Source organism: Mixophyes fleayi, chromosome 6, assembly GCF_038048845.1.
Source record: "Mixophyes fleayi isolate aMixFle1 chromosome 6, aMixFle1.hap1, whole genome shotgun sequence".
In the NCBI taxonomy this organism is placed as follows: domain Eukaryota; kingdom Metazoa; phylum Chordata; class Amphibia; order Anura; family Limnodynastidae; genus Mixophyes; species Mixophyes fleayi.
The window spans coordinates 18,541,318-18,554,031 of record NC_134407.1 but is presented as its reverse complement, the minus strand read 5'-3'; the positions used below and the strand labels follow the sequence as shown (position 1 = coordinate 18,554,031).

Below are 12,714 nucleotides of genomic sequence, written 5' to 3'. Positions count from 1 at the left end.
ACAAGCGTCTGCCGACTGGCGATGAGGGTTGGTACCAAGGATGGTCTCCAGTGAAGCAGCAATGGATTGTCTCTGGTGGTTACATATAAATTTAAGACCGACAATCATTTTTTTGTCCCGCCATTAAGTATTTTCACCTTGTAGAACCCCTGATGCCCCTTGAGGTTCTGAGGAACCCAGTTTGAGAAAATGGGTTTAAAGAACGACTCCACCCAAAACAAAAAATAAAATAAAAAATTGTGTAGCATAATGAAAAAAAATTAAATAAGAAGCCATCACCTCCGCTCCCGTTGGTCGTCCATTTGGCCAGTAGCCCAGAGGTTTGTGCAGGTGTTTAATTCCTAGCAGTATTGTCGAGTCCCTTTGCTTGTGCGCTTCCCATTCATATCAATGTTTAGTTTTGGGTGGCATTATCCTTTAATGAGCAAAGCAGTGTAACTAGAGAACAGGGCCGGGTACTACTTGTAAATCAGGTGGAGCTGAAGGTTAGATTTGAGCTACAGGAATGAAGTTGGGATTTGTAGAAGAGGAAATCTTTTAAACTAGATTTCCTCCATTTGCGGTCAGATGCCCTTAGGGGCAAAAAGAGCATTTCTAGAGGAAGGTTTCCAAATGCTTGGGGTTCGGAAAAAAACCTAACAAATAAATAACACCTGCTGAAGTACAGTGTATAGAAATTTAATAGCGTATGTTAAATAAAACATAATAAGGCAAAAAGCAAACTGTACATTAAAAAACTCACATTAATATTAATCTCTAAATAAATTATTCTTGACCATCTTACCAAAATAATACAATGTAATACCTTAAGTAATACAACAAAATGAGTACTAATCTTCCGCTCACATCCAATTAAATAAAAAAAATGCAAATTGTGTTACAGTTGCTCACCTAGTACCTCACATCGCTCTCAGCAGCTAAGGTAGGTTCTGACCAATCAGCTGCTGGGTAGAAATTATGAGAGCAGAAGTGTGAATGATCTGCTGCTGGGTAGAAAACATGTGAGCAGAAAGTGCTGACTGATCAGCTGCTAGGTAGTGAGCAGTGATGAGACTTGCAAAAGCTGATAATCACCTGCAATGTGAAATCCTCGTTAGCAGCTCAGAAAGTTGGGTGAGTATGGCTGCTTAACAACCTCTAGCACACAGAGACACAACAACTCTGACATACTGCAGAATCTGCAATGGATTCTGAGACAACAGAGCAACAAAAACATAACACCTTTGCACAATAACTCTCTTTTTAATATCTATTGCGCAAAATAAACAAATCACTATTCTTTTCATGCTCCAGCAAGGGTACCTGTGGCTAAGAGGTGAGAAAGCTATTTCACCTACTTTTGCAAAAACAAAATATCACTGACCACAAAATATGTCCCAACAACACAGAGCTGACCCAATTTGGATTACTGCTATATAGACCCCTGCTGGGGCTGCTGCACCATGTTCAACAGAGCTTTCTGGGGATGTATCAAATGGCGTCTTTTTGTGCTTTTAAAACCACCTCAATTAGATCTACTTTTGAAACATAAACTGCAGCATTTATTTATATATATGTTTATCATAAGATCTGTGTCTAAAGGGATTTTTAAGGCTATTTTGCAGCCATGTTTCACCGATCAATTGCAAATCAAACACCTTTATATAAGAGTCATTTTCAAAAGGCATGCAATCTGCCCAATCTTACCAATGAGAACCACTACTAAAAGATTTGTGTCTGTTTGTGCCATTGTCCATGAGGTTTGGTAATCCGCCCTTTGCACACATTGCACTGTTTACTTAGATCCCAGGTCACAAAACCAACATTGCAGCCTGTGCTCAGCCAGTTTGAAAAAATACGGATTAATTTGCAGTTTTTACCGCGATCAATTGCACAGTCTATAAACTGCACAAAAAGCACATTTTAAATGATGGTTCAGAATAGCCGGACTTTGATACATATCACAGTTTGTGTTCTTAACCCCAATCATCTTGTGCTTCCCATATTGAAAGCACAGTTACTGAATCTATTGGGTAGATGTATCAAAGCTTCTAAAATGGAAAAGTGGAGGTGTTGCCCATAGCAACCAATCAGATTCTAGCTATGATTTATCTAATTCTAGAAAATGATCGCTAAATTCTGGTTGCTGTGGGCAACACCTCCAATAGTTTTTTTTTCTTCGAAATGCGAATATTATACCTAACGCTGTCTAGGACCCAGTACAGATCTGCTCTGTTATGTTGCCATTCCTTTAATGTGCTAATGTTTTGCCCTAAAACATATCATACATATTACAGCCGTAAACATATAATACATATTACAGCTGTAAAACATACTGTATTCCAATAAAAATGTTGCAATGCATATTAAGTGCAGACTTGTGCTTTCTAGGTTTATAACACGCTTTAAGGATTATCACTGCTTTACAAATACATTCTTTAATCTTTTCACTGCAGAGAATATTTCTAGTTTCTATTTTGTATAATTTCCCTCTGAACCATTAAGTCTTCATTCACTTAAACATTTTCTGCAATGTCCCTGCGTCCTTGTTCTGGGAGCTGTAAAACAGGTAACGGCTTCTGGCGCCTTAAAAGAAAATTATGCTCTACTGATAGTGGATTATTGGGAGTAACATGCAAGTTTATAATGTAATGAAGGCAGACAGTATCATTTAATTGTAAAAGGACACGATCGTGAAAAATGAACGTTTGTGTGCTTTTAAATATAGGGCAGTGTGCTGTAACAATTATACAAAACAAAATGTCAAGTTAATGTTTTTATGGTTTAGAATCACTAAATGTGCAAAGGTCCTTTGTTTCTCTACAAAAGGCTTACACAGCAGTTAGGGCTTATGTATTGTATCAAGGGGTCTGTTGCAGAAATTAAGGAGTTGAGCCAATCACGTGACACTCAAATCAAATGCTAGGATGCACTTTATGACTCGGGATGTCCTGTCTGCTATGTCCTTAATCATGATAAATATTGCAATGTCACTATGAATGTCTATCCCTTTTAAAGTGCTATACTGTACAGTATAGTTCACAAACTTTCAGTGATTACAATATGAATAGAAGCGAATCATGTATCAGGTCGCTATGGGTTCAATGTTTGTAAGTTAGCGAGATATTAAAATGCTAAAATAATTATGTTCAGTGTAAGACTGGTTCCCAAATATCCTGAGTAATCAAAATATATTATTTTATTCAGCATTTCGGATGTATTTCAAACACTCATTTTTTTTTTTTACCTTGTTTACATAAAAAGATATTGGGATTTACATCTATCCTACAGGAGAAGGAGTGGTACTGTGCAGATTAATATGACAAAACTGGGACACAGTCAGTGAAATGAAAACATATCCAGAGGATCTGGTTTGTCCTTAGTAATCAGGGACTGTTGACAAGCAAATGTCTCTTCGATGTTTTTAGACATTAATAAGCTGCAGTTTTCTTCCCCTTTCCAAAGAATAATTCTTTTACTTGGGCAACTCTGAGTAAGATACTGAAAGCCCGGCCTCAGGGGTTAACGCAGGATTTGTAGAGGGGGGTTTCCACACACTGCTGCCAGTGGGCGTGACCAGCATGCATGGGGGCATGGCTATAATTTTAGACAGTGCTTGGTTGCTCTCCAACTCTTCCTATCCCCATAAAATACATGGGCAATGCTGCGTTCACTACTGTTAGGTGCACGCAGCTCTCCCTTTTTGAAGCAGAGTTGTGTGAAGTGGAGGCAGGTTCCAGCCACCTCAATTATACAGTGCCCCAGGCTTGGAGGGGGGTTTTCAGGCACTAGGAAAACCCCCCCCCCTCCTCGGTTTGCCTATGGGCCTCTCCACATTTCCACAGACAAGATGCACTTTTAAAATAATATAAGAAGTAGGACAGTTTTGATAAAAGGGCAATTGCCCTCAGTCCACCAAAGCCTGGGGGCTCACCGTTAGAGTTACTAAGAGACCCCTTCAAGGAGGAAAGTCTCTTCTTTCAAGTATAAAGCATGGAGTCCCCCCCAATTTTGCCAGTGCCAGCCATCCCTTCCAGAACCCTTTCTGCTTCCCTAAGCGTAGAGAGGCATAGAGGGGAGATACTTCTCAGTCTGCTATCACTGAGACAGAAATCTTTCTACTGCGCCTACACAGTAAGTAAAAGTGCTTTTTGCGCTAACAAATGGGACTTACGTCCGACTCAACGTGACCCCCTGAATCTAGTACTACAAAGTGGGCCAATAGAGAAGGAGAAAGGCCAAGGAAGTGGGGAACAAAGTCTGGTGATAAGTACATTCCATGGCTTCTAAGTAGCCCCCTATCTGTATAGTAAACTAATGCAGGATGTGCATGGAGAAAAACATTTGTACTAATAAATGAAATTAGTGTTATATGCCAAAATAGCAAGTGAGCACACCATTAAAATAAAAATAAAGTACAGGGAAGATCCCGTGGTTGCTTCTGTAGTTCACATCCTTTTTGTTACTCTATGAAATGTCGGTTTGTTAATCTACCTGTGTCTGGATCTACACAATATATATTATTTCTTTTGCACTAATACAATGAAATAAAGGCAGAACCAATGTCCAATCATTTCAACTAATTCCCTCACATAGTGCACCATAAATATGTGCATGCTAAGAAAAGTCACTTAAAATTAAGGTCGCCCCCAAACTTTTAAGCGTTATATAAAACATAATCGAGCAGTATAACGGAATAACAACAGAAAAGCTGAAATGAATTATTGAGACCGGCCAAATATAACTGCAGGCTGTGATTTGCGGTGATATGTTGGAGCCACAATGCGTGAGCACGTCGTAGGCACCAATGGCCAACTAACTTGTTCAGTGGAGGTACACGCCAGTAAACAATGTGCATATATGGATGTGTTACACCCCATAAGTCTTACTCTATGTAATTCACCTGCATTGGGTACTTGTCCTTGTTGCACATATTGCTAAAAAACTACAGGTCTTGGGTGTGATAACATTAGTCACTATGGGGCATATTCAATTGTTTACTTTTTCCGCTGCGGAAAAAGTATTACCGTTATTATGGTAATATAAACCGGATTTCAGCTCACAGCTCCCTGAGCCGCGAACTGAAATCCAGCGTGAAAAGTACCGTAATAACGGTATTTATGCGCACTATTACCGTAATGACAGTAATAGTGCGCGGGGCGCGTTACTTTTGGCTGTAACGCCAACAATTGAATACGCCCAAAAGGCTGCCTTTGGAGGAATATCATACCGCCTAACATTTAAAGTCACGAAATCGGAACAAAATTACACCCACCTCTGTCCCACCCAAAATCTTGAAAAAGCCTTGAAATTAGCAAATTTGGTTAAAACTCCACCACTTTGTGTTAATCCCCGTCCTTTTTGTGGACCGAGAGTAAGGATGTCCCACCAAATTCCGGACAGTTGGGAGGTCTGGAATATTGGTGTACAAAGCACTGAAATAGTGCATAAGTATGATGCTATTATACTGAATATTCCTCTCTTACACTAGACGGAATCAGAAATGCTTGGAAACCAATAGTTAATCTAAAGGCGAACAATTCTGAGTATGGGCAATTTTCTTCTAAATGGAAGTATTATTAGAGGAACAAATGTTTAGCAGTGCAGTGAAAAAGAAGATTCCCCGACACTCCCTCGCTACATAGCAATACATTTGATCTATATTAGTAATTTTATACTGGATGAATAACGCTTTATTGTGTGAGATGGGAGCTTTGGACCACTGTGTTCTATCTTACAGCCGCATGCAATTTTGCAATCTGTATGTGGGTTTTTTTTTTTTGCTTTTCTACCAATGAAACCTGCTAAGAAAACAACTTGTGTCAATATAATTTTCTTTCTTTCTTTTTATTTTTTAAAGTGTTTGACTGGATAGAAAAATATGCTCCTGGTTTCAAGGCATCTGTGATAGGCAGAGACGTCCTCACACCACCAGATCTGGAAAGGATTTTCGGTCTCTCTGGAGGAGTATGTAGCTTCTGTTTATTTTTAAGCAACACTTGAGCTGGCAATAGTCTATGAAAAATGTAATACTTCAGTTCTAAATTATATGAACACTAATAAAAGATTTTCCCAGAATCCCGAGTGGTAATGGAATTAATAGTCATTAGCAAAATACTTGTTATAGTCATTACACAGCATAACTATTTAATGACAAGTTGCATAGTAATTTTTATTGTTACAGATTTAAAATAAATGAAAGTAATTATTACACTAATTTGTGGATTTGACTACTGAACTGTATATATATATATATATATATATTTATTTATTTATTTTTATTTTTTTTTGAATACTGAATATCATATTTGAATTGAATACTGAATGTCATATATTTAAACATTTATGAAGCTATGTTTCCTATCAAGTCCACCATTAATAAAAGCTTTTGCAATATACTTTATGGGGAAATATCACTGCTTTAACTCTGTTACACCAGAGGGTAAATGTATCAAGCTGCGAGTTTCTAGCAACCAATCAGATTCTGTAATTCTGTAGAATGAGATAAATAAATGACAGCTAGAATCTGATTGGTTGCTATAGGAAACATCTCCACTTTTCAAACCCGCCGGAAACTGGCAGCTTGATACATTTACCCCCAGGTCTAATCATTTCCTGGTCTTGTAAAGAGTAACTATTGCCCATATCAACCAATCAGATTCTAGCTATCATTTTCTAGAATGTACTAGATAAATGACAGTTAGAATCTGATTGGTTGCTGTAGGCAACATTTCCACTTTTCCTTTTTATAAAGTTTAGTAAGCTTACCCAATGAGTTAATGTAAAGTCTTGATTTAATAAACTATTATGGGGGACGTTTATGAAAGTTGGTGTATTGGAAAATGGAACTGTGATCTGTACAAACCAGATTCCTACTCTCATATTTCTAATAATGTTTAGAAAATAAAAGCCCAGGTCTGGTGAATAAACTATTAGTTACAGCTTCTATTTCTTGTGGACCAGTTGTCCGAAATGACATTATATCCACACTGTACTCACTTGTTGACTTGGTAGTTACCTATTGTTTAGTTAGAACAATGGAAGAAGATCAACATCATCATCATCATCAACTATTTATATAGCGCCACTAATTCTGCAGCGCTGTATGCTGGAGTAGTGCTGGGTTCACAAATGACAGCATCACGGTCATTAAAAAAACTGTACGCAGAGAGTAGGTAAATAAATAACGCAAATAAAACACTCTGGATATTGTGCTTAGCATGGTATAAGGATCTTTCTCCTACCTGACTATCGACACATAGAATATTAGTTGTTGGTCTGGCAGCTTTAAATGGTCAGTTGAGGATTTCCAGGTGACCTGTGGCTTTGAGGCCAGGTTTGCTTAAGTCCAGCGTCATTTAACAATAGAAATACTGACCTTATATTACCGTTATATGTTTTGATGGCAAAACTCAAGACAATTTATACTCTAAACACAATAAAACAAGTTATGGATTAGCGTAAAGTCAGGAGCACGGTAATGTACATTTCTGTTTTGTTACTGTTGTGTTCTATAGCTGAATATTCCTGTTTTTACAGTGTCTCTCTGTTCTTTTATTTACAGAACATTTTCCACGGCAGCATGTCTTTGGATCAGTTATACTTTGCACGCCCGATACCAGGATTTTCAAATTATAGGACACCTATAAGCGGTCTATATTTGTGTGGCAGTGGAGTACATCCAGGTACTGTATTATTTATTTATTATTATTATTATTATTATTATTGGAAAATGAGATGTAGAAAGTATCTCAGGGCCTATCTAACCCAATGTAGAAATGGTTGATCAACTCTAGTAGAGCTTACGGAATAATCTAAAGCTCGCTGCACACTACAGTGCCACATGGGATATTGGGCTATTGGTCCAATATCACAGCAGGCGGGTCCCCCAAAATGATATTGATCTAAAACAGTAGGATCATTATTGGGAATGGTGGAATGTGGCTCTAAGATAACCACTGTCTGCCTGCATGGCACGCAGGGCCGGATTAAGGGAATGGAGGCCCCTGGGCTAAGGGGGCCTCCATTCCCCCGTGAGGCCCCCAATGTGAGCTGCCCGCCGCCCCCTGTGAGGCTCCCCCACCCCCCAAGCACTTAGCTGTCAGTGCAGTCCTCCTTCCGCGGCTCGCTGTAAGGTCCTTACTGAGATCTCGCGAGAGTTCGTGAACTCTCGCGAGATCTCCTCGGTAAGCAGATTACTGAGCGGCGCTGGGGATGGAGGACTGCACTGACAGTGCTCAGCAGCATTGATCAGGATGGGGGCGCCCCCACCCCCGGACCGATCAATAATGCTGCTGAGGACTTTGAAGGGCCCCCTGGATGCCCAAGGCCCCTGGGCTATATCCCAGTTAGCCCTAGGGTTAATCCGGCCCTGATGGCACGTCGTCTTCCAGCTAAGCTAGCAAGCTGCAGTGGAGCGGACGTGATCCATTCGCTTACCCTGCACACTGAACTGGCTGGTCTCATCCAATCTGGCCACCTACATGTGTGGCCTAATAAAAAGTTTACATTACACTGTACCACTCAAATTCTAAATTCCATAGGCTGTTATGTCTGGTGTATACAGTGATTGGGAGTATTTGGAGAGAGGGGTTTAGTTGTGAAGACTTTAACCAATTGAGTGTAGGTTCAGTTGAATTTATAGACAACTTGAGTTTTCCTTTAAGCACAGGACCAGTAACAGACATTCATCACCTAAGAGATTGTTTTTGACAGAATTTGTTTCATTTTTTTAAGTATTATCTGCAGCAGCATCTATGTAAGTATGTAGACAGTTTTGCAACAATACACTACTAAGATTCACACCAGGGGCAAATTGAGCTGGAGAGTTTGGGAAAATATCTGTGTTCACTAAAAAAATAAGTTCAATTCCCGACCATGGCCTTATCTGTGAGGAGTTTGTATGTTCTCCTTGTGTTTGCGTGGGTTTCCTCCGGGTGCTCCGGTTTCCTCCCACACGCCAAAAATATACTGGTAGGTTAATTGGCTGCTTTCAAAAATTGACCCTAGTCTCTCTCTCTCTCTCTCTCTCTGTCTATCTGTTTGTATGTTAGGGAATTTAGACTGTAAGCTCCAAAGGGGCAGGGACTGATGTGAGTGAGTTCTCTGTACAGCGCTGCGGAATCAGTGGCGCTATATAAATAAATGATGATGATGATGATAAAAGTAAATGCATTTTATTCATAGTGAGGGTAGATGTATCAAGCCTTCTAAAAAAGGAAAAGAGGAAGTGCTGCCCAAAGTGACCAATCAGATTCTAGCTATCATGTTCTAGCGTGTACTGGATAAATGATAGCTAGAATCTGATTGGTTGCTATGGGCAACTACCCTTTTCCTTTTTAGAATATTTAGTAAATCTACCCCTATATATCTAAAGTACATTATAGTTGACCTGGCAAAAGATAAATTGGGCTTGGGGTGATAGTGTAAAGACTATTCCAGTTAATTTACGGAGATGTTTTGCTGTTTATTGCAAACACTTGAAGTGTGAGACTGGCTGTATACATTAGTAAGGGATCCAGAGTAGATAGTATAGACTACTGATGGTCTCAGTGACTGATCAGGCATTAAATAAAAAGTATAAACTGTGTTCCTTTATAATCTGCACCCCTAGAGCCCATGTTAGATGTAATCACCGCTGCCTGGCTCTCTCGTCCTGGAATTTAGACACGATGTGTTCATGGCAACAAGAATGCTGATTGCTTCAATGATACAATAAGCGGATGCTGCGGCTGAACACACTGTTTGAGCCCATGTTTTGTAACATATATTTGATCTGTCACTTCCCCTTTTCATTTAAAAAAAAAAGACATTTGGAACAGTGTCACAATTGCTTTTATACGTTCTTATGACAGGGTATGGGGTATGCTGAAAGGAAATCATTTCCGTTCTAAAAGTGTCTTATTTGCTGATATCTGCAGCTCAGTTTATGCAATTAGGCAATTTTTGAAGTGCATCCTGAACTTGCTCTAATAATATATAATAAAACACCCTACGCCACCTGAAATTGTATACATCTGCCAGCTACCGTGTTGTCCAAATGTTTGTGTTCTCTATATAAGTTGTATGTATTTCAAATGATCTTAGTTTGTCTTAGAACTCTATGTAATTTAGTTAATACTTGTGTGAGATGGTCATATTCTAACTGCATGGATACAGTAAATTCAGTATATTACATTCATATTTAAACTAGCAGATACAGTAAATATCAATCTGCAATGCAAGTACTATCCTATATTACAATACAGTATATCCTAATAGAAATGTATAAACAATACTTACTAAACATAACATAAAATGCTTAGAAAAGTAATGAGATAGATAAATAATCTTTAATTGGGCCAGTTGTATAGATATCTGACGTTATAAACATTATAAAGCATTATATTTTGTTTAGCTTTTTTTAAAGTGTATTTAGCTTCCTCTATTTCAAGCATAAAATAGTTTCTAAATGTGTCATATTTTTCTAGCAATTCACCAGCTGGACACAATTAAGAAACAATGGTGTTTTCCTCACATTATGTATTGCACAAGTTACTTTGTAACAAGTTTAGAGAACTGGATTTGTGATCTGTATCTTTCAGCTACATAACCCCTTCATAATTCTGGACCTAATTATCATACAAATAATGGAAATAGCCTCTATGAAATGAATAAACATTCATCATTGTGACGGCCTGAGAGGGTTCAGAAGGGAGGGGGTTCATATTTTCTGCTTCACCCCTCATTTGTCTGGCGGGTAGATGTATAAAACCTTCTGAAAAGGAAAAGTGGAGGTGTTGCCCATAGCAACCAATTAGACTCTACCTATCATGTTCTAGAATGTACTGGATAAATGATAGGTAGAAACTGATTTTGATTTCTGGTGACTATCTGCAAGAATATTCTGCATAGTAACATAGTAACATAGTAACATAGTTGATAAGGATGAAAAAAGACACCAGTCCATCAAGTTCAACCTATTTTGGATCTCCTGCGATCCCTCACTTATATTTTAAATTGATCCAGAGTAAGTAACCGACTGTTTCAATTGTGAAAATTCCCCCAGACCCAATATTGCAGTTCTATTTTTACCCTATATCCACTACTATCCTTCATTTTAATTAACGATCGTATCCCTGGATACACTTTTCCGCTAAAAATTTGTCTAACCCTTTCTTAAACATATCTATTGAATCTGCCATCACAACCTTCCCTGGCAATGAATTCCATATCTTGACTGCCCTTTACTGGTTGTGAAATTTCCTCTCCTCTAACTTTAGGGGGTGACCGCGTGTCCTTGGGGTAAAAAGTTCCCATGAAAGTTCTCTGTATTGACCCTTGTATTTGTACATAGTAATCATATCTCCTCTTAGACGCCTCTTTTCTAAAGTAAACATGCCTAAACTGGTTAACCCTTCCTCATAACTTAATGACTCCATACCCTTTATCAATTTTGTCGCCCTTCTCTGAACCCTTTCTAGTTCCAAATTATCTTTTTTATAGAGTGGAGCCCAGAACTGTACAGCATATTCAAGATGAGGTCTTGCCAATGATTTATACAGTGGCAAAATTACACTGTCTTCCCTTGCATCTATGCACCTTTTTAGGCATGCCAATATTTTATTGCCCCTATTTGCTCTATTCTCTTCCCAATAATCCTAATTCCTAACAATCACCAGGCTGCTCGTATAATATGCTGATTGAACATTGTTGTCACATATCTGCAATGTACTTGGGTTTTTTTAGCTTGTGAAATGTGGTTAAGTATTAAGATTATATCAAATTGATACTATCTATACACCAGTGTGTATATTGTATGCTGGTCTTCTCTGAATACCCACAAAACATATTCACACACACACATATATCATTTAAATTTTTAATAATATATAGTACATGATAAAGATTTTAATATATTTGAGCTAGAGGCTATATTAATTCTATGTGGTTGGTAATTAATTTAGGCATAGATTCTGAATACTAATGAATTCAATATATCTATTGTACTATTGTATTATATAATTTTTATTTGTTTACATCTTGAAATCATTTATAATCTAATTTTCATAAGATATTTATTATGCGATTGGAAAATATTTATTTTATATTATTATAGTGACTGAAAACAACATCCAGGTGCTACTTTATATTGTTTTGTGCTAGTTTTAGTTAAAGTTCAAGGAAAAACAGGCAAGAAACTGCAGATCATTTGACTGCACCTATCCACCTGTGGTGTGAGCAACCATTTTCATAAAATGAGACACAGAGCCGGATATGTAGCAGCACAAGTCTACCTTTAACTGTGTCCCAGACACCGATCAAAACAGGGAGGGGGTGTGGCAAATTGTGAGCTGAGGCGGGGACAACCGGATCCAGCCAATCAGAATGAAGGGGATGTGCCTGTGCTAAATCGTCCCGAAGTTCTTATTTCCAACAATGAAGAGCTCTCATGGTTCTTTAGTGTCCTAGAGCACATTTTCCTGCCATCAATTGGGTGCAGTAATTCCCTTAGAAAGCAAAGTCCAATCTAATTTCTACTTAATGGAACCGAGGGGTGTTTTTCAGGAGGACAATGCAGACCATGTGTGGTCACATAATGCCTTGACGCTCATGGCTGTGTCTGTGTCGACAGATGCGCTCTGATATGATGGATGGGAACAAGCTTTGACTAATATGGAACGTGTGTCTCACAGACAACATGCCTGGAGATAATCTATTCATTCTGTTGATATGTTAACATGTTGAGTTTAAGGC

At 38.4% G+C, this 12,714-nt stretch overlaps 1 protein-coding gene across 1 annotated transcript in view; it reads left to right on the top strand.

Annotated features, from left to right (window-relative positions):
* The window catches only part of PYROXD2 (pyridine nucleotide-disulphide oxidoreductase domain 2), an 83,826-nt gene that overhangs the window by 61,433 nt on the left and 9,679 nt on the right, over window positions 1-12,714 (top strand). The window contains exons 14-15 of the mRNA XM_075215950.1: window positions 5,840-5,946; window positions 7,544-7,664. Coding sequence (XP_075072051.1) covers window positions 5,840-5,946; window positions 7,544-7,664 — 228 coding nt within the window. The remainder of the gene's footprint in view (window positions 1-5,839; window positions 5,947-7,543; window positions 7,665-12,714) is intronic.